This window comes from Phaeoacremonium minimum (assembly GCF_000392275.1).
Source record: "Phaeoacremonium minimum UCRPA7 unplaced genomic scaffold PA7_03_scaffold_435, whole genome shotgun sequence".
NCBI lineage: Eukaryota > Fungi > Ascomycota > Sordariomycetes > Togniniales > Togniniaceae > Phaeoacremonium > Phaeoacremonium minimum.
This window is the reverse complement of record NW_006921337.1, coordinates 259,285-280,367: the sequence shown is the minus strand read 5'-3', so window position 1 is coordinate 280,367 and position 21,083 is coordinate 259,285. Positions and strand designations below refer to the sequence as shown.

At 52.4% G+C, this 21,083-nt stretch overlaps 7 protein-coding genes across 7 annotated transcripts; 3 read left to right on the top strand and 4 right to left on the bottom strand.

Annotated features, from left to right (window-relative positions):
- Positions 1 to 708: 708 nt before the first annotated feature.
- UCRPA7_5845 (putative peptide transporter ptr2-a protein) lies at positions 709 to 2,580 on the bottom strand (the record flags this gene model as incomplete). Its single annotated transcript, XM_007918389.1, has 2 exons — positions 709 to 2,109; positions 2,173 to 2,580. 2 exons carry the CDS (start codon positions 2,578 to 2,580, stop codon positions 709 to 711), a joined length of 1,809 nt encoding a protein of 602 aa, XP_007916580.1.
- A 3,323-nt stretch (positions 2,581 to 5,903) lies between these two features.
- UCRPA7_5844 (putative c-8 sterol isomerase protein) lies at positions 5,904 to 6,671 on the bottom strand (the record flags this gene model as incomplete). The annotated part of the gene is made up of 2 exons (XM_007918388.1): positions 5,904 to 6,268; positions 6,377 to 6,671. The coding sequence occupies 2 exons, from the start codon at positions 6,669 to 6,671 to the stop codon at positions 5,904 to 5,906; spliced, it is 660 nt and encodes a 219-aa protein (XP_007916579.1).
- A 375-nt stretch (positions 6,672 to 7,046) lies between these two features.
- On the top strand, positions 7,047 to 7,731 carry UCRPA7_5843 (putative 3 -5 exoribonuclease csl4 protein; the record flags this gene model as incomplete). Its single annotated transcript, XM_007918387.1, has 2 exons — positions 7,047 to 7,505; positions 7,561 to 7,731. The coding sequence occupies 2 exons, from the start codon at positions 7,047 to 7,049 to the stop codon at positions 7,729 to 7,731; spliced, it is 630 nt and encodes a 209-aa protein (XP_007916578.1).
- Positions 7,732 to 8,718: 987 nt separating this feature from the next.
- Positions 8,719 to 9,477, top strand: UCRPA7_5842 (putative ribosomal protein l32 protein; the record flags this gene model as incomplete). Its single annotated transcript, XM_007918386.1, has 1 exon — positions 8,719 to 9,477. One exon carries the CDS (start codon positions 8,719 to 8,721, stop codon positions 9,475 to 9,477), a length of 759 nt encoding a protein of 252 aa, XP_007916577.1.
- Positions 9,478 to 10,006: 529 nt separating this feature from the next.
- Positions 10,007 to 11,688, bottom strand: UCRPA7_5841 (putative trna pseudouridine synthase b protein; the record flags this gene model as incomplete). The annotated part of the gene is made up of 2 exons (XM_007918385.1): positions 10,007 to 11,535; positions 11,655 to 11,688. The coding sequence occupies 2 exons, from the start codon at positions 11,686 to 11,688 to the stop codon at positions 10,007 to 10,009; spliced, it is 1,563 nt and encodes a 520-aa protein (XP_007916576.1).
- A 1,249-nt stretch (positions 11,689 to 12,937) lies between these two features.
- On the top strand, positions 12,938 to 15,193 carry UCRPA7_5840 (hypothetical protein; the record flags this gene model as incomplete). Its single annotated transcript, XM_007918384.1, has 4 exons — positions 12,938 to 13,244; positions 13,313 to 13,587; positions 14,177 to 15,006; positions 15,082 to 15,193. The coding sequence occupies 4 exons, from the start codon at positions 12,938 to 12,940 to the stop codon at positions 15,191 to 15,193; spliced, it is 1,524 nt and encodes a 507-aa protein (XP_007916575.1).
- A 591-nt stretch (positions 15,194 to 15,784) lies between these two features.
- UCRPA7_5839 (putative xpg domain-containing protein) lies at positions 15,785 to 18,638 on the bottom strand (the record flags this gene model as incomplete). Its single annotated transcript, XM_007918383.1, has 6 exons — positions 15,785 to 16,067; positions 16,123 to 17,552; positions 17,607 to 17,704; positions 17,762 to 18,096; positions 18,162 to 18,198; positions 18,632 to 18,638. 6 exons carry the CDS (start codon positions 18,636 to 18,638, stop codon positions 15,785 to 15,787), a joined length of 2,190 nt encoding a protein of 729 aa, XP_007916574.1.
- Between the last annotated feature and the right edge of the window lie 2,445 nt (positions 18,639 to 21,083).

Sequence of the window (21,083 nt, the reverse complement as noted above, 5' to 3'; positions counted from 1 at the left end):
GTTTTGGGGCACGTCGTCCACATGCCGGGCTCATTTCTTGTTGATCTGGGTATGTTACATACATCGGTAGGAGTGCAAAAAGCCATGTCATGTTGCGCCAAGTGACCTTCCGAGGGGCGTCAAACGGTTGTCTCGTTGAGCATAAAATGGTCTGGTTTATATCACGGTTTTGGGCGGGTTGTGTCTTTTGGGCGGCAGGTTTATAAAAGTCGAAAGCGTCAAGACAATGTGAGGCGACATCAGCTACAGCGAATACCAAAATACAGAGTCCTCGCCAAGGGACGTTTAATCTTGCTTATCTCAGTCAGATTATCCATGACTCTGAGTGAAATAATCAGCGATGTGATCTCGAAAGGAATGGTAGAATACGCGAAGTCGTGATTTCCTGGTGGATAACCACCGACTCTCCACAAAAAGAGTAAAGTCTCACTGTGTATCATTCGATAAATAGAATCCAGTTCAGAACTCATATTGATAACTAATAAAACTCAAGAGGTATATAACTTCCCATAAGCATGCACGCCGCAATCACTTCGCCCAGAACCCACCGATCTCGATCCTCCTCCCTAACCGTATTTTTCACCGTATTTTATACACCTTTTTTGGTTCCCCAGACCACAATGATGATCCTCGTCCGAAGCAATCATGAAACAACAGTGTCGTGAATGTGTCACAACGCCATCAATAACGGCTGTCATGCAAACCCAACTATCTTGTGCTCTCCTCGTCATCGACATACATCTTACCCTCAGGCAACTCGTTGAGCTCGTCCTCCTCGTGGTCGAGGCTTCTGAACTGGATCCAGAAGATGCATCCAGCTATAAAAGCCAATACAGCCATGGCACCATAGTTCCAAACGAGCAACGGATCGGCGGACAAGGACACGAAAGCCTCGCCCAGTGCGGAGGAGATGGCGGTCATGAACAGCGCGATGGCCTGGACCATGGACCGCATGTTCTTCGGAGCCTTGGAGAAGGCGTATTCGAGCGAAGTGATGGACGCGAAGATCTCAGACAGCGCAATCAACACGTAGGCACCGGTCTGGGCCCAAACATTGATGCTGACGTTGGGGCAACCATCTCCAGAAGCGTTCGACCCGCACACGGAATCCTTGTAGATGTATGCCTGGATGACGGCAGCCCAAATCATCGCAGCTGCGCCGGTGAAGAATCCTGCTGTGATTTTCTTGATGGGCGTGAAGTTGATCTTGCATTTCCGCAGGAAGGGATAGATGATGAAATCGCAGATTGGGATGAAGATGATCAAGGCCAGGGGGTCCAGGTTCGTCAGAACATCGTTGGGCAGGCCGTTGAGCTTCATGATGGCAGCTTGGGAGATCAGATTGTTATTGAGCTGGTTGTACGTCAACCAGTAGATAGGATACCAGCCAAACACAGCGCAGGCGGCAAACCCACGGCGGAGCTCGTCAACCCAAGCGTCGTCGAAGGTCATCCATGTGGGTTTTGTGCCAGGCGCAAAGCGACTGGGCTTGACATTGTCCCAGAAGTCGTCTTCATGCATGCGCTTCCAGGTGACGTAGGGATTGATGTGCCAACGACCCTTCTGTGCAAGCAGCCACGTCTTCAAGGCCTTGCTAAGTACAGAGCCTCCAGGTGCGCGGCGCTCATATCGTTTCCGTCCCCACCACATGACGATGGGGCAAATACATAGCATGGATGTTGGTAGTAGGAAGCTGAGCCAGAAACCAACGTATTTCTCGGCGTAGACCATGGTTAATTGTCCGATGAGAGCACCGACATTGATGAACATATAAAACCAGTTGTAGACCCTATTTATCGTGATGGCAGGATCGACAATGACTCTTTCACCAGATTTGAGTGTCTTCACCTTCAGATGCTCGATGTGAAGCTGTTCAACAATGAGTGGCGAGATATTCGGCTTAAAACCACCGGTTCCGAATCCGATGACCAAGATACCAATGATCATGGCAGCAAGTGAATTCTCGTGCGGTCGGGTGATAACAGGAGGAATGGCGGACATGATCAGTATAAGATGACCTAGAATATCGATGGCGAGAGCGTAGGTGATGGTCTTGTACCGACCCCAATACTCATCCGCAACCCAGGCACCGAGGAGTGGCATAAAGTACTGCCAAAACTAATTCAATTGGATTAATACAGGAACAAGATCACAGACAACAGCAGAGTATACCTGATTGAAGGTAGTCAGGCCGGTAGAAGCTCGTTGGCCCATTCCAAGAGCTCCTGACTGGCCGTCGGCACCACCAGCACCGGTTCTCGAGCCATCGGGCAGTGGCCACTGGATATAATTCGTGTAGACGATGATTGTGCCATAGTATGAGAACCGTTCGCAAGCCTCAACGAAGGCAATAGTGAAAAGCTTCAGGGGAATATGGTCAGAGACACGACGAAGCGTCCGAACCTCCTCTTCTGTAGGAAAGTCTTCCAAGTCGACATTCAGGAATTTCTTCTCATCATCATGAACGGAAGGTGGAGAGACAACAGCACCAAGCTGAGCATCCTCCTTCCTTTCTTCATCAACAACTTGAGCGTGTAGCTGAGCGCCACTAATGGCGTCGTCAACGATGTCCCCAGGCATGATTGATGGTCTGGGCGGGACTAATCAGGCTCGCAATAGATTTGGGGGAGAAGCAATGGAGGAAGAGAGACCAAGAAAGAGGGGGTGTAAGTGCTTGATCGACAATGGCATATATATAGCAGACGAGCCCACGAGTAAGGTATCCTGGTCTTATCGAGACACCAGCATCGTAGTGGAGGGGGAGACTAGAATGAGCCCATAAGTTGCGAGAGCAAGGATAGGAAATCGGACTCGTGTAAGTGGGCGGTATAAGAGAAAGGACTGGAGAATGACCATGTTGGGTTTTGTAACTGTACATGATTCGGAGTGGGGGAGGTTGCGTGACAGAATACTGCCAAAACGAACGATAAGGCAATCCCGCTTGCATACCGCTCACACAACGGCAAAGACCTGACGAGGTTGGCCTGCAGCAACTTACACATTGAGTCACTCCCGTTTGCGGGATGATGACATTTTGATTGGCGGCCGCGACGAGTTTCTCGAACAATAAAGCCACCAATACGTCCTCTGTACATCTCTTGCAAAGGAAGCTGATCGCTTGGATGTGCTACAGTATGCTCTAGAGGGGCAGGAGGGGCAACCTGGTTGTTCCCAAACCATGGCTGCGCTGTGATATGTTCTTCACTGCACAGTAATCAAAAGTGTTTCAACCATGGGAATCCTGCGTTTTAGTCGATAGCCAACCGCATCCACCACAATGATAACAAGAGAAGAAGAGGACTTGGGGTGAAGAGCGAAGTAGCGGTACAGGCCAGGTTGGGAGAGGAGTGGTTGGGAGAGGAGTCTGAAACGCTGCCGCCATCACGAAAGCTGTTCTTCGCCACGGAGGCTGCCGGGCAATTAAGCCTGCGTTATGGTTCAGCTTTCGAGACAACGTTGCGGCCGACGAGATGTGGGTTAAGGAAGTCCGCCAGGGCTGGCTGGGTCGATCTTAGGGCACCCCCATTGCGGTAGGGGATGCCGGGAGGGAGGTGGGCGATAGGGTCGGCCACGATCTGAGTTGGATCCAATCGGCGGGTGCCAAGCCTGCCGGTTGATGCCAAGTTTGAAGAAGCATTTGGGGTTCCGACGCAGGTTGATGCAATGCCAAGCGTCCCAAACGCTGCAAGACATCGTGCAAAGTACCGGGGAGACCGGCAAACATGGCAATGTCTAGAGCCTCCAGCATCGGAAAGATCGCCAACATAACGACACAAGTCAGTCGAGAAGGTGAAAATTCAATCATGGGCGAATCGAGGCCGTTGACGCCATCGAGCCATCGTGCCGGGCGGTCGACTCAGGTGCGGTAGCTGGTCTCGAGGTGGTGGTGCATTGGAGGGCAGGCGGCTTTCACCGAGAACCACCCACGACATCAGTTGATTTGGATTTGCCGATCACTGTTGGACAGGATTATGGACAGGATGTCCGCCGCTAAAGAGCCGAAGAGGCGTCGACGCAATCCAGACCGGCAAATCATGCAAATAGGAGGCGCCGTCATAGACTCCCGTGCTCTTCACCTTGGTGGTCTCCCCTTCTCAGCTTCCTCATAGAACTGGTTGCGTACAGTCGCAGCTTCGTTAATGTCTGTAGAAAATGCCCGCACAGCTCGGTTTCTGAGTGGGGTACATGAAGCATCGGCAGGCCAGCGTCGGCGTAGGCAACAGAGGGCTTTGGGAAGGTGAAGGCGAAGAGGTTGATTAATTCCCTCAAACGGCAACAAGTCCTCGTCGCCCATGCGGCACGGCTGAGATCGTCGCAATTCATCAATCGCATCTTCAGACTTGAAGTTCTCGCGGGCGGCGTCTCCTGCTTTCTTCGGAAGCTCCAGTAAAAACAGCGTGACCCTCCAGAGCCCGCCCCATAGGTGACGGAAAGCCGTATTGGTGGGACCCTAGCGCACCTTCCTCCCTTAAAAGTTGGCTAGCTGACCTGCGAGACCAGGATGTTGGGCGCTAGAAGGAAGTCATGGCCTTCGAGAAGATGCAAGTGAGGTGCCACATTACACATTGCAGCCCTCCCACCGTGAGCAGTGCGTGCCATGTTACCCCAAACAGCGCATCTTCAATTCCTACTCGCTGTTGCGGATTCGGCAGGCAGCATCAGGAACAACGCGTGTTGCTCTGGCTCGTTGGTTAGCACCTGAGCGTCGATTGATGCATTTTCCCCTCTTCAGCCCGGGAATAGCTCATGATCTTTGTCCCCAGCAGGATTTGGCCGAAGTGAGACCTGAACCGCGAGACTGCCTATCGAATGATCTGTTATCTCTGCTTTGCCTCTGCGTTTTTACCTGAAGACATGACCAACATCGGCAATGGGCGAATGAGATGAAGTGTGCTCTTAGGCCTGAGAAGTCACACATGCTACGTTATGGGGATCGAATATGACACAAGTAGGCCGAGATTTGATTCGACAATTATCTTGGTGGGCTTTTGACATTGGACCTGAGACGGCGGATTTCTGACGTTTCTCAAGTAAGTCACCACGGGTCTATCTAATTGCCTAAGCAAAGACAACCACTTGAACAGGACCCCTTATTCCATACTTTCTGCTGAAGATCATCCAGGCAATTCGACCCACCCCTATCTTATCTATAGTGCTCCCTTGACGTCAGAAGCAAATGGGTTCTGGTTGCCGATCGAGGGTTCTGGCAGAAGTAGATGCACAATAGTGTTTGATGGATTCACTAGCTCGACCCAGGACGATCGTCGAAGTTGTCTCCTGATGAAAATCGAATGCGAGTCTATGGAAGTGGCAGCCCAACTTCTCAATAATGAGCTATATCGAGCCAGCAACACAACTCTTAGCTACTAATAAGGTCTCTAAATTTATTTACCACTAGGTAAAGACATGGTCTGTCAGTCTGAAGAAATATCTCAATCTCGGGACTAAAGTCGTATACCATTGGTCATGAATTATTCTTCTTGCATTGCTCTTTCAACTGTTGTACTCATAACGGTGTTAGACCTCTATAGCAAACTCGACTCTGTTCAGATGAGCCCGCTTGACCTACTTTCTTTCCACAGTAGGAACAAGGACGTGCTTTAGAATAATCGTGGTTGATGACCCTCGGTACCCACGGTTTGAATTAGGAATTTCTAGGTTTTAGACATTACAGCACAACTACACAGCCTGGAGGCATCGATCCCGAACCAACCGACCCAACACATGCCATGGCTTAAGAGTCTTCCACATCTGACTTGATGCTCTCTCTTAAGAGAATAGTTACCACTGATAGACCGCAATCGGAGAGAATCAACCACGACTATCCTCAACAATGCCCAACCCTCCTCGCATCACTGGAGACGCCACAAGTGCCCCTTGCTGATGTCATATCAGCAGTGGCCTTAGAACTTGCCCTTCAGCAGATTCGAGATCATCTCCCTGCCCGTCACAACAGTAGTGCGATAGAGCGTAGGGAAATCAAGCGTGCTGGAGAGACCGTCGGCGAAGCCAAAGAACAGCATGGGCGGGATCCAGCCACGGGCGTACTCGAGCGCGAAGCAGCCCTCGGGCATTTTGTACTGCTTGGCGGTGCCGCGTTGCAGGTGGTGCACGCTGCCCTGAGGGTAGACCTCGGGCTCGTACTCGCCCGGAGTGTAGGCCCACTGCTCGCCGGAGAGGATGTGGAAGTAGTCGTCGGCGGTGTGGCGTCCCGTGTGGCCCTCGGTGCCAATAGCTGTTCCGAAGATGATCAGGTATTCCGTGACACCTACTGGACGTTAGTTGACGATGCCCACGAGTAATGTCTCAACGATTGCTATGGAATGGTCGGATGAAATGCAACGGGGTCATGCTTCGCCATTTGGAGCAGACTTACTGGCGTGAATGATATACATAGCTCCCATTGCGCCGCCAGCATTGTTGAAGACCCATTCCTCATCGAGGTTGATGTGGCTCTTGGTGCCAACCTGAGTGTTCAACTCCTCGACAATGTACCTAACAACGCCTCGGGTGTCGTTGCCATGAGCCGCGATGCCGCGCTTGGCAAGGTCGTGAAGCTGTTCGGGCTGGAAGATGTAGAAGGACTCGAGGTTCTGCTCAAGCAGGTACACCAACGGCGTCAACACGCCGAGGACCGCCGCGATAATGGTGAGGAGGCGAGCCGAAGCCATTGCTTTGTATCGAGATTTCGAACTGAGATAAAGGAGCGACTGAGGTAGGTGTATTACAAGAATTGATATAAGAAAAAGGAGGTGGATGGAGAATTACACAAACACGTCCCCGAGTGGACAGCAGACGACGATAAGCAAGCAGAGGACTTTTTCGCGAAGGCGGTCAGAGCTTGGACCCCAAAGACCCCTAGTTTCCAGCGCTTTGAGGTGGTTCCTGACAGGGGTTTAGGGACATCCGGCAGGAGCGGCCGGCGCAGTGTCTTGCCTTGCCTGCCGATTGCGCCGCCCCGCCAAACGGTCTTTCGAAAATCTCCATTCCCGAGGCTGCGAATGCCATCACCAGCTCGACACCAACGAGATCCCAGTACCCGGCCCATGGCGTCCTCAAAGCATACGATAGCTATTCCAGGGCAGCTCCTTGGCCCGGCTGCCAAGTATCTGCCCGGCGCAGGCACGCATATCCACGAAGCGAACCTCTACGCATCGCTACTCGGCGTAGTCCACATTGCTCAACCAGCAAAGGCCCCAGGTCCCTCGAAGCGACTGACCAAGATCACCGCACCTCCCCCAGCGGAGCTCCCGACCATCTCAATATCGCGGTCCGGCATATCAGAGAAGCGGGAAGTGCTACCGGAGGTGGACAACATTGTGCTCTGCCGTGTTACGAGGATCACGCCCCGACAAGCCGTGGTCGCAATTCTTGTTTGCGGCGACACGGTTCTAGATGCCGAATGGCAAGGACTCATCCGAGTGCAGGACGTCAGGGCGACGGAGAAGGACAGAGTGAAGGTCTACGAGAGCTTCCGGCCCGGTGACATTGTGCGCGCAAAAGTGGTATGCATTTCAATATATCGAATGTTCGCTTCCCTAAATGCTTACCGTTCTGCAGATTTCACTCGGCGATCAAGCAAACTACTATCTCTCGACAGGAAGCAACGAGCTGGGTGTCATCATGGCCACCAGCGAGGCTGGAAATACCATGTATCCTGTCAGCTGGAAGGAGTACAAGGATCCGGAGACCGGGCTGAGCGAAGCCCGGAAGGTAGCGAAGCCATACTGATACTCTCCTGCAGAAATGAGAGTTGCAGTCTTCACGTCGCATACCAGGAGAGCTCCTACGCAGTTCACCCGCCAGATGGCATCTAGAACCCTTCCGGGTTTGGCCGTCCTAGATGTGCGGCTCTGAAAATGGTACGGCTATTTACTGGGTTTGGGCAGCGCCAGAGGAGGATCACCGTGACCAACGCAAGGGTGAGGATTGTGCTGTCAATGCAAGCACCCAAAAAAGGGCTGCTAGATGACGAAATGCAGCGTCCCGAAACGCCTGCGCAAGTGCCGTCCAGGAAATCGAGCATAATGATCCACATAGCAAGCACTTATGGTGCTGACGAAGGGATAAATGGATAAAGAAGATAGCAGCAGATACCACGCCGTTAGGCTTCATGCAGCAATCCAATCTAGTTCAATTGATGTCGTGGTGCGCTGCTTCCTTGATGCCGAATCGGTCCCAACGGACAGAGATCTCCAGATGGCGCCTACCATTGTGTCTCGAAGCGCCCTTTGGGGCCTGATAGTCCCTGACTGCATTATTTAGGCCGCTATAAATGTACATGTCGGCATGAAAGGGGCTGTGTGGGAAGGGCCAACCCCCCTGCTCCCTGGTCATCCAGGCTTGCCAGGGTCCGAGGACTGGAATTTTTGCGTATTTGGAGAGGCGCAGTCGAACAAATCACGACCCGCCACCGACTGACACCTCGTGCTGCTGCGGCTCGTAATGCAAGCAAAGACAAAGACCCAATAATAAAGATGCTGGGTCTCCTAGCCCTCTCATGTTTGCATCATCATTACTCCTCACCATTCCGCTAAAGACTTCTGTACCCGTAATCGAGCTACGGGATTGCAGTAAATCAATACACTGAAACGAGAACCACCACTACACACAGGACACGCGCGTGTTCCCCGCAATCGCGACCCGACCAGCCGAATTGAAGTGTAGGAAAACACCATGTCCGCCACCGTCACGATGACGATGACCCAGTCCAGTTCAATGGCGTCTCTCAGCGCGGTGCCGTGCTGCCCAAAGTGCGGCTTCGACATGGACCTGCCGCCGCTGCACGAGACACAAGGCGCGCTGCTCAGCGCGCAGAAGCAGATCGAGGACCTCCAGGCGCAGGTCCGCCTGCTTAACCAGAAGGCGACCGCCGCGGTGGACCGATGGGCCGACTACGAGGACGAGCTGGCGCGTCTGAGGTCCGCCGTGGCGGCGGCGAACAGCCGGGCCGCTGCTGCGACGGCGCCGCCTCCGCCCATCGAGCCGCAGGGCCCGCCGAGCCCGTCGCGGTCTCCCGCGTCTTCTTTCCTCCCGCAGGGAGCGGCGAACAGGATTTCTGCACTGCTGTCGCCGCGGTCGGCCAAGTCAACCCCGGATCTGAAGGCTCAGGCCCCGGCCTCTCCCTATCAAACACCCGGCGGGCCACGGTCACAGTTCTCGCCTGCTATACCCATGTCGCCGACGCCAAGCACGGACGAGCTCCTCAATGCACTGAGCCGGGAGCAGTCGCTCCGTCTGCAGGCGGAGGGCAAGCTCAACGATACCAGCCGTGAGGTGGAAGAGCTGAGCGTTCAACTGTTCGAGCAGGCTAATGAGATGGTGGCTACGGAGCGCAGGGCGCGGGCGAAATTGGAGGAACGGGTCGAGGTCCTAGAAAAACGGGACACAGAAAAGAGACGACGGCTTGATAAGATTGAACAGGCCATGGATAGGATCGACAGAGTCCGTGCTTTGATCGGTGAGACAGGACAATGAGAATGATGGAAGATGAGCTAGGCGAGATGTTTATCTTTCCCGACCTCTTACACACAAGATCAACAGCTTGATCATGCGCCTATGACGATATCATGAACCTGGGGAAGGCGATTTGGGGAATCACCTTGGAGCATAACATCATGGAAGGTTGAGCATGGAAAATATGGATCTAGGTCATAGGAGCATAGACGGCCGAATTATGGATAGGGAGTAAAGTGACAGCATTGGGCGGCATATGTACGATTAAGACACGAAGCATGACTGTATGGACCACTTCTGCATTTAGCAGTAATTTTTAATATCAAGGTCAGCTAAGAGCAAATCATATCTAGCCCTATACCTTTGTTCCCCCTTTCAAGAACGCCATTCGCTATGCTCGTATCAGTAGTATGGTGAGATACGGAGATCAGACACCTAAAGTTATAATGAAGGGGTCCTTGCAGTATAGTGACACTACTAACTGCGAAGTTCCGGCCTCCCATATGTCTTGTGGATAAGCTTTCAACGATGTAAAGCCAGCAGAGTTTGGCTAGGCCGTTGCCTCCTGAACAGGAGTGGGATCGTCAGAAAAGCCGGCCCACGACTCCTCATCCGCATTCTTGGCTGATTTGCTGTCGTCCTCCGCGGGGACTTTTAATGTGTCCTGAGATGGAGTGGCCTTTTCGACCTCGGCAGGTCGGCTGGTAACTGTTGTCTGTGACGGTAGATCAGGCTGATCGTCTTTCTTGACATTCTTTGAAGAAGCCTCCTTGGGGGCAGATTCCTCAACAGGGTCCGTTTCTACCGACTCTGGGATGTTCTCAGGCTCGTCCTTGACTCTCCCGTCGGAATGTGCAGCAGAGCTAGAGCCGACCGCATCTGTGGCAGCACTATCGACGGTTGGATTGTTATTCCAACGTGATAGCATTCCCTCGAGCATGGGGGCCCAAACCCTCTCGCCTTTGAGAAGATCGTCGTACTCCATGCAGTTCTCGCCATCGAGAGTGAATTGACCCTGCCTGGTGCGGATGAGCTCTGTCATGATGGCAGCCGAGTCGACCTTGTTGCCAAGATCATGGGCAAACGATCGAACGTAGAAGCCGGATGTCACTGTCATGCGGAACTTGGCGGCCGGCGGACCCTTGCCTTCCCAGGGAGGAGGTGTGTTGGGAATAAGGGGCGGGATAAGATCTGAGCCTTTACCCTTGGGCGGGCGGACCTCTCCCAAAGCACCAGACATCATGGGGGCCTCATGACTGTGCTTTCTCCTCTTGGACTGCTTGTCATAAACGAGATCATCTTGTCGCTCCTCGAATTTGCGCTTGGAAGATTCGTGGGCCGCGAGAGCTTGGCTCTCGGCCTCATTCTCCTCAGGGGTGAGTTTCTTGCCTTCGGTCTGCAGCTTCTCGATCCGCCAGACCTGCTCGGCATAAGTCTTCTCTGCAGCAGTGCCTTCTTCGCCCGGCCAGTGGTGGTGATGAGTTCCTGGCTCGTACCATTCAACAAGTTCCATATTGGTGCAAGTAACCTCCCGGGTAGCAATCTCTCTCGGAATGGGCTTGCCCTCCCGTGCATATTCGTACAGAGGCTTGCCCTCCATCTTCAATGCAGAATACAGCGGTGGCATTTGCTGATAGGTTCCCCTGAAGCTCTTGAGGGCTTCTTCCACCATCGGCCTTGTGATATGATCGTACTGACGCTGCTTCAACATGACGCCGCATCTGTCATAGGTATCGGTGCTCGCGCCAAAGACAACGACAGTCTCGTACGTCTTTGTGCAGTTCAGAAACTGGTTGAGGGCTTTTGTCCCCTTCCCGAGACCGAGGATCAGGACGCCGGTTGCGAGAGGGTCGAGAGTGCCACCATGGCCGAGCTTGACCTGGATTCTGCGCTTGTCCCTCTTCCGCCGGCGCTGGGCACTGTTGGACTCCTGGATTCTCTGGGCGGTCTGCTCCTCCATCATGGGGCGAAACATGTTGGAGGGGTTGAAATACGTCTGGCAATCGCGGATGACCTGGGCGGAGCTCATGCCGTAGGGCTTGTTGATGGCTGCAGCAGGAAGAAGAAGAGGGCTGTTAGCTTGGGCTCACTTAGACACTCAGACACTTAGACGAAGAGGTTCGCGATGCTGTCCATGCGGCGGACACCGTCGCCCGCCCCTCGCTGCAGGCACTCTCGCGAAGCCAATTGGGACATACCGAAAACGCCATCGAGGACGTTGCCTTTCGCCATCTTGAGCAGACTGGCGATTTTCATCCGTCTACCAGCCGCCGGTGTGATGATAGTGAGGAAAGGAAGAAAGGATGGGGGGATCTCGGGGGAAATTTTTTTGGCGGCGCGGATAAGGGCAGGCAGGTTCCAACGGTAGGTTGGTGTTGGTGTCAGTTAGTGAGTGAGTGGGTGTGTCTTGTCTGTCGCTCTGTCGCTCAGTCACTCGGTTTGCTAGAAGGCGCCCTTACTGTCTCGGATTTTTCTTGGGCGTCCTTAGGTGCTGCATGAGTGTCTGCTATTTTCAAAATTTTACACCGGTAGCGGGGGGGCTTATCGATTGAGCTATCTAGGTACTTACTGCGTACTATTCCTCTGCCAGGGTAATAAGTGTTAGTTCGACAAGGGCATCACTAACGGTACCTCTTCAACAATAGGTGACTACCATTGTAGAAGTTGATAGACCCGTAGTAATTAACAGAATATTCGAGCGCTTGATGAGAATTACGACTCTCAACTTTATATCTCCACCCTTCAAGAACTAAGTTTTGTTACCCTGGTGGAGGAGGAGTACCTTGGTAGGTAAATATCTATTTTATTGTTCCAATGTTAGCGGTTGGGCTGCACTGCACCTCAACCTTGCCTTGAACTCAGGCGGGACAATGGGCCCCTCTATCAAGTAAGAGGCAAGAACAATAAGGTAGATACCTAACACTTTATCGAACAATGCGCCTCTCCACGTTACGTTATTATTGTGCTTCACTGTGGCATCCTTTAGACTGATTGTTCAGGTCAGAAACGAAGCATCTGTAAAGCATAATTCGCTGGTTTGCCTTCAGGCAGCGACTGTGCTGGTAGGTCCAGGTTAAGGAAGGAAGGTACCCTCTACGCATGGAATGTGGGGTAGCACCTTCCCAATGGCAGTCAAACTAGGGGCCTGGCTGTAGCGTTAGCGGGTACTTGGAGTACAGGTGCTTTCCCTCCATGGATCCATCGATGGATGGGTATCGATGATCACTTTAAGTGCCATCAATCTGATTAATCGCGGGCGCGTGCCGCCTCAAAGGTCTCGCGACCGTGTGGTAAACCACCGTCTCGTCACTTCTACTGTCACGACAACCCCACTACCGCCCACGCCTCTCTGCCGTAGCATTGTACCTCAATAGCAACGACAATAACTGATCACAAGTGTCCTATCTGCCAAACCACACACACTTCACCTTATTTCACTTTACTTTCATGCTCGCCAAGTACTCACCTAGACACATGTGATATGGCAGGCCGCGGCCGAGGAGGACGAGGGAGAGGGGGCCGCCCTCCAGGACGCCCGCGACGAGCCTCCTCCAGCAGCGTCGAGTCCGTCCACGCCGCCCACGTCAAGTACGTCAAGGAGTCGAGCATCCTCAAGTCGCTATCACCGAGCTTGCACTCCGACGACTGGCCCTGCTTTGTTCTCAACGATGCCGTCGTCTACCAGAAGGACTGGCGCACCCTTGGCAACCTCCTCAAGGTCGACCAGCAGGGGCCTCTGTACGTGCGAGGACGCCTGGAGATCGACCCTGTCGACCATCGTGGATTGGGTAGGCAAGAGCACAGATCCAGATCATCCCTCCAGCAGCTTTCGATGCTGATCTTCCTTCCCCCGCAGTCCGCAATTCACATTCGAAACCTGTCCACATCGAACTTTCACCTACTCACAGTTATTCCATTGGCTACGAGCCCATCTGTATATGGGCGTCTGGTGGCGCGGGTTGGTTCGAGATCAACCCAGCCCCCGAGTATCAGGCGATGTACGACGATATGTCTGAAGCCATCACATTGTATTATGAAGTTATGAAAGGATACGAAGCCGCAAAGAAAGCCCGGCGCGGTAAAAAGAATAAGGCCGCCGGCCCTGTAACTCTTGATGAAGTGTTACTCAAGGTGTGTAGCTCGTCACATGAGCTCTATGAGACATTACTGACGGATTTCACCTTTTCAGTACGCCGTTGCCGTTGGGAATGGCGTATTTCGCAGTGAAGTTGAGGAGTTATGTGATAAACACCACCAATTCCTTCTTGCACAATTCGGCAAAGAACCGAAGTTCAACTGGGCGGCAACTAGTTTCTATCACTGGTTGAAGAAACGACACCCGGAAGCCGACGCCAAGAACCAAGCAACACCAAAGCTACCCTTACCTGTTATGCAAGCCTCACTGAGAGCTTCCATTGAATCGGCTAGGGGGACATCATCGAGCCGCGGAACCAGCGCTCAAGCTCCAAGTCGCAGTAGACGAGAGATATCACTTAAGCAAAGCGATGAAGACGATGTTGAGATGAAAGATATTTCGGAGTCAAGCGCGAGTCCTGAGCCACAACCGACACGCCAATCAGGACATTTGTTCGACAAGCCTCTGGTTCTCACACCAGCAGCCCAGGTGAAGGTCGAGGCGCAGAGTACTGCCGCACACAGGCATTCAATTCGTGATGCCTCCTCACCAGCGATACAGATAGGCTCACCCGCGCCTACTCAGTCTCCTATCGAGTTCCTGTTGGAGTTCTGTGACGAAGTCGAGAAAGACTTCGGCCACGGCATGGCCAAGATCAAACCCGCCACCATCCACTCCAAGCTGTTCTACAAGTGCAGCATCAAGGATTACAAAGCTGCTCCTGAGATCACTCGTTTTTACTCCAGGGCACTACTAAAAAGCCTACCGGATCGCTGGCATGTCTCCCCCTTCTACGCCTGGCTGCAAGAGGTAGTAGACAAACCTTTCCAGCCTCACATCCTGTCACTCGAGGAGATCCCTCTTAGATGCGTGAGACGCAACACAATGCGAAAACCATCGTCCTCGGCGCTGTTCAAACCTGGCCGGAGCAGCGATGGCCCTCACAGCGATTCCTCTTCCAAGAAGGGCGGGAAGCATCTGCAGCCGCCACTGGTCGGTCGCCGGTCAGGGAAGGCTGCTGGTCTTCGTCTCGCTGTCAAGAGGTCCCTTGACTCTGACCAAGATACAGATGATCGTGTGACCAAGGCAGCCAAGACCTCAGATTCCTCCGACTATGACGAGGATGGCTCTAGCGAGGAGAGTGACGACGAGGTGACCGTCAAGAAAGAAGGCGGATCTGGCGACGCCGAGGCTGTCCGTATCGTAGTCCGCGCAGAGAAGATTCCAAGCATGTCGCCTAGTGGGCCGAACGGGACGTGGACGTGTGAAGAGCCAGAATGCGGCTACGTCGTGCGCGCAGCGAACGAGAAGGCGGGCCAGGACCTGATCTCTGCTCATTTCAAGTATCACGAGGATCGAGTCGCGAAGATTAGTCTGGCCATGGACGAGGGCACTCGAGGGCATCTACCCATAAGGTATGATCCACTTCCACTCACGACCTAAGACGCACATGTCATAGCATCAATGGCTAATACTAACCTCCCATTTAGTAATCTCCTCGAGAAGATCCGAGCCCTTGGCGAAAAGTCCAAAAAGGACGACGAAGTCGTGCTCAACGGCACTGTTCTGCCGGACCCGATCAAGCGACGACTGCTGGTCTAACAGAGCTCTTCTTCATCTCCGCACTTTCCTCATTTTCTCTTTCCCTTTCCTCATACAAGGCTCAAGGAGATACCCCCTACAGTTCTGTATTATTATTATTATTACCGGCGTTGGTGACACTGGCGGAACCGAATTGGTAACTGGCTCGGCATGTGCTTGGGGATTATGATATGGCTATAACGAGAGGCGGGTGTGCCTCGTGGTAACAATTGGACCCCGTGGGTTGGGGATCCGGCTTTGAAGGGAAACACTTGTATTGCAGACATGATGCATAGGTCTTGTTCCAAGGCGGAGTGTAAGCGCCTAGCGTGATACTAGGTAAACGCAATGAAGGGAATCAAAAACGATGTTTCAATGTCACCGTCATCTCGAGATTGCAAGACAGTTTAATGACTTTCATCAGCCAACAGATAAGACTCTATTTTGCCTCTCCTTTTGATTCTCCAACGCCGATACGGGGGTATCCGAAGGAGGTTTGTTGAGTAAGGTACGTAGGAAAATCTTTCATTTAAGGCCTCCCTTCCAAGCTTACCTACAGCGCCTCTCGCCATACCAATACATGTAACAATGTGCCAACGGTCCCTAGTCGCCTTATCTTCTCAAAGAAAGATACTTGGCGGCTTTCTCCCAGGAGCTCTTGTCACTAGCTGTCATCTCCTTATCTAGGGACCGTACACCGACAACGAGAGCGTCGAAAAAGGCAAAGCAGATTTCGAGGTCCTCGTCGAAGTGAGTAGCATATGGCACAAACTTTCCAGGGAACTCGGTCTTCCGCTGTGTTCGCGCCTGTGCGCTCTCGTCTACAACGACATCATCCATGAGTGTCTTTACAGCAATACCCATTGCGACATCAGGATCATTAATGAAGGGCAGTCTATAGAGTGGTTAGCTGTGCCTTCGTAATCAACCAGATATAAGATGCCACCTACCCATGGCTGAGCTCCCAGCAGTCATCACGATCCCGCTTGGACTGCGCGTACATGAACATTGATGCGACAATGGCCTCAATCAGATCCCGGTTGGCCTCACGAACCGCAGATGCCAGAGAATGGAAGGCGAGAAGATTCTTACTCAGAGGCCCGGTATAGCCATTAGCTTGGTGCCTTAATTTGAGGAGAGCTGCGCAACGGCTTAACAACAGGAGGCTGTCCTTATCTTCCTCCGTTCCACTCAGGGGCAAACCGTGCAGCTCCTCGTGACGACGCTTTGCATTCAAAAGATCAAACCTGATCATCTCAAATGCGACCAAGAGGGCCTCGTTGAGTCCCGAAACTTCGGCGTTCTTTACTACTGTCGGCTCCAATGCGGAGATGGCCTTAGCTAAGGCCAAGCCCCAGCTTGTCAACTCGTGGGAGTCATTAATATATCCGCGGAGATGAAGGAATCGCCAGATCGCAACAGACGTTATCATGCTTGTAGAGTCTATGCCCTTTGGTCTCTCTTTTGTTATTGTGAGCTTCGCGAATTCTGGGTTCTGCAGGGCCTGTATCTCGAAGGCAATGGTGCCGGCTTGTGCCTTAGGGAAGAATTGTTTTACTGACGCTTCCTTGACATCCCAGCTAGCTGCTCGCTGTGATGGAGACGGATTGAGGTTCCTGTGATTAACAGTATAGCCGTACTTATCGTCATACCACACCTTCATAGTAATGTTGGCGTGCTGGATGCCACGGTGCAGGCGGGGGATGAGCAGGCCAAGTGTCATCTCCTTTACTGAGACAAGTTGGTTTGTGATGAGCCTCCTATACTCTTCTGAAGACACCCCGTCCAGTGGAGGCAGGACCACGATTTGTGTGTGTGTGATCCAGCTCAGCATCCGTGGTCCAATTAGACCATTGTTGAGGTAGTGAAACAATTCAGCGGGCAGCTGCAGGCCCAGATACTCATGGTTGTCGCCGGTGAGTTTGTCATAATCATTGACTTTGACTTCGCCATTCTCTGCGATATAGATGAAATGGGAGACGACCATCCTGGACTTGCGATATTTGTCCAGCCACTGAGGGTCTTGGGCCTGCAAAATGTCATTGAAGGAAGTACAGGTTGCAGCAACTGATTTATCAGAAGTCCTCAGCATATTGATGGCTTCGACAATCGTGAATGGCTGACGGGGACTAATGGCCGCATCTTGGAGGGGAGGAAAGGTAGGAAGGAACGAGGTTCCTGTCATCAGCAGAGCGTCGATGAACATAGGTTCATTGACATTCAGATTCTTGATAATCTGCTTCTTCGAGATCGCGGTCACTTTCCCAGTCTCCCAGTCAATGCCTTTGATCACCATGTCTCTGATGGGGTAGAGTAGAAGCTCCTGAGAACCCATGATGCCAGCACATTGGTCTGAGTCGATCATATCAAAGTACGCAATCTTCATTGAATCCAGTTAGTACACCTCTTGAGGAATGGCAACAGTGATCATTACCTGTGCAGTGGCGTTGTAAGGAGGCACCAAAAAGTGCAAATTCTTCTCTTTGAGCAGAGTCTGGAGCATAGGATACAGCTTCTGCGGGCGATAGGCACCTGTTCTCCGTCGTCAGTAAGAATAATCTCATAAAACGTGGCAGACAATATGCATACCACTGTTTGCGCCGAAGGCAGCAACAGCATTGTCAGCTTGGCCGTTGAAGTAGAGTTCCCAGGCCTCGTTTGTCTTCTTGATAGCCTCCCGTCCTCGCAAGACAGCGACCTCGTCCTGACCGGTGACAGTCTGGCCGTCGAAGATGAAGAAGGGAGTTATCTTATTAGTCTTCCAAGAGTCTAGGTCTGCTTCGATGTGCGCCTGGATACCCGTCAGGCCCCCGAGGGCCGGAAGGAGAGGCTCATGGGAAGGAGAGTTGTCGAGCAGAACTTGTAGGTAATAGGTGGCATCGACGGCAATGGCGCAGTCTTCTAACTCGGAGACATCGTGTGTACTAGAGTTGGAGGCGCATTAGCATACACATGTCTTGGCACAATCAAGTCGGTAGCGTAAACTTACACAGCAGTTCCGCTGATGTATGCATCTTCCACGAGAGCTTCAAGATTTTTAGTCAGTATGGTTGGGAGGGACATTGTCCAGCAATTTCACGGAGGGGTGACTAGAATAGCAAGCGCATGTGATCGCAGTGCCACCTTGCTAGGCTGAGCTCCTCGTAGAGTCCGCGCAAGCGCCAGGGGAACAAAGAAAGAAATGGAACAGCCAGAGCCAAGAAGAGCTATATGTAGTTCCATCAAGGAAGTAGACAGGAAGCCAGTCATCCTGGGCAGCTCCCGAAGATATAATCCCAAGAATATAATGCATTGCAGTTCAACCCTGGCGGCCCTCGGCAACACTCCAAGGCTGGAAGCAGCAAGCTCTTCACAAGGAGCGCATCTCCGGGTCGTATCTGAGAGGCCACGAAGCAGGGAAACACTTGTTTGCCAGACGGGAGCGGGTCGGGACAAGAAGCAATGGGTTAGAACACTCACACGGCATCTCGGGGACGTGCTTCGGATCTGTTGGGGCACTTGTCTCGAGCGTTGACGGCCGTCTGCTCTAGCTGGGCAGAACGAGGACCCGATAGAGTCACACGAGGATCGGATCGGGGAGGCGGCGGCGGACAGGTCGAATTAAGCGGGATCAGCTTATTCGACTGACGGCGAGCATGCGGCAAGGTGCGTTGGAAAGGAGATTGGAGTCGTCGTTGGCCGTTCGAGGGGGCCGTTGTTGGTTGGCGGGGGATATGAGAGCTCGAGGAACAGGTAAGTAAGGCGGGCCACCAGGTAGTTAGGTAGGTAAGGCAGTTACGCGCGCCGAGGAGGAGGAAAATGGACGAAAAGGAGAGGGAAGGAGTGACTCGGAGCTTGTCATCAAGAACAAAAAGAAGCTGCAAACTCCAGAATCCAGTTCGCCCAAGAAGACAAGACAACCTGGAACCTAAGCACCAAACCGGGAACCCTCTCTGGTAGGTGGGTGAGTAGAGGAGAGGTACCGCGAAGGTGGCGGAGGTAAGAGAGGTAAGGTTAGGTAAGGTGAGGAAGTAGTTGAGAGAAACGGAGCTCTAGCAGCAGAACGCGGACCTGAGTGAGGCTCACAGTCCAACAAACGTGACCCTGTCTTAGGTGAGTGACTCTAGCTAACCTTTTGCTCCTCAGCAGTGGAACAATGCCCTTTTCCTACTAAACGGCTGCCCTGATCGCTCACTCACCCAAGCAATTAATTGGAGCAAACCCCCAGGACAGAACAGGGAAGGTCCGTGCTCATGCTGGTGGCCCCAACTAGCAGGCGCGACTTGGCCTGTGCTTTCCCACTCTTGATTTTTTTTCCCTCCTGGTCTGACCTGACCCCTGGATCTGCTTCCCTCCCGTTGGTGTGGTGTGGTGCGCGTGTGCACACAGAAGCCCGGCAGGGTATATGATGTGTGCTAATATCCATTGAACCTTGCAATTTAGGGCATGGCTGGCCTGTTTTAGCTCCCGAAGCTCCCTCCAGCCTGCTGACAGAATACCAAGGGTTCCGGGGTTCCTTTGAAACCTCAAAGCAAGACACCATGTGCCGCCCTTTGTGGCTAGTAATATGTGGCTTGTCTCTGGATTTTTAAGAATACCTCCCCCGAACCTGGAATATTTGTTACATCCAGCTAACATCTCAGCATTGTGCAACTAAGCGTTCTGTCTGCGAAATTTAATTTCCTTGAAGGCTCCTTCCGAGATGCTGAGGATCCTGGACATTTTCAAGAAGCATCCACTCATATAAGGCTCTCCTTAGCAGGTACAATATAGTAGGTATATTGAAAATGGGCAAGTACTACAGTTGTTGGTCCCTTCTTTCCTTTCTACCTAGCTTCCAAGATCCGTGTTCGGAAGTAGCAACCCAGCTTCGGGATATTTGATCCTGCTGTGTCACTCGTTTTACCAGTCCTGAGCAAAGCATGATGTAAGGCCAGAACAACACATCATCACTCACGTAAAACAAGGGGTAGCGAGGTAAAAATCAAAGTAGTCTTGATAGTTGAGGTAATCTGTCTATCTATGGTCCTTGCCTTCCTCATCCGATATGTCATATGCTGTTCTAGCTACGTCTATCTGAGGGAGCTAACTTTTATTCAATGCTCGTGATTAACGGAAAGTCATTTTCATCAAGTTCTAAGGAAATGATTGTCACCATTGTTCGCTGTCTCGTAGAACATTCATCCAATTTCACTCAATCCTCCTCGATGTCTCGGGCTGACGTGTCCATGCATGCCATGGTTCCAACCGCTATATTCAGAAAAACGACGCGTGAGAGTGTAAGACGAGCTGAGCTGTCGGTTCTGGAGCTGGGCTGCCTCTGGAGAGGACGGGGCCTCAACAGTCTTTTCAACTGGTGCAGCAGGTGTTGCCTCGATGTAGTCATCCTCGATCTCCTGGGACAAAGACTGCTGTCCCTGCCATGTCCTGATGGTATGCAGCTCTGCGAAGCCCAGATGTATCATGCCGCTCACAAATACGATCCGTAAGGGGTATGTTGTGGCCCCTTTGTTTTTGGTCCTGGTAAAAGAAAATGTCAGATGTCAAGTAGGAAGAGGGAAAAGAAGGGGGGGTGTGCCGAGACTGAAGACAATACTCACAGCTGATCAGCTTGGTTCGAGACCCATCGATTCAGCACAACCAGTCCCAGGAACATCGCATTATACACATGGAGGAGAAACCAAGGGACATGCCCTTCCCACATGGCCATGACCGTTGCAAAGTACGTGCTCAGAGCATAGATATCGGCGTATGAATCGAGGGCCTTGAGATTGTATAAAAGGAAGATGCTCACGCGCGTATAGAGGAAAGAGTTGAGACACTTGACTGCTGCTCTGTGCAGGTGTATATCCTCCCAGACAACTGCGGTGATACCAATACCGACACGTAGAAACGTAAAGGCTTGGTATGCCGCTCGGGTGGGCTTGGGACG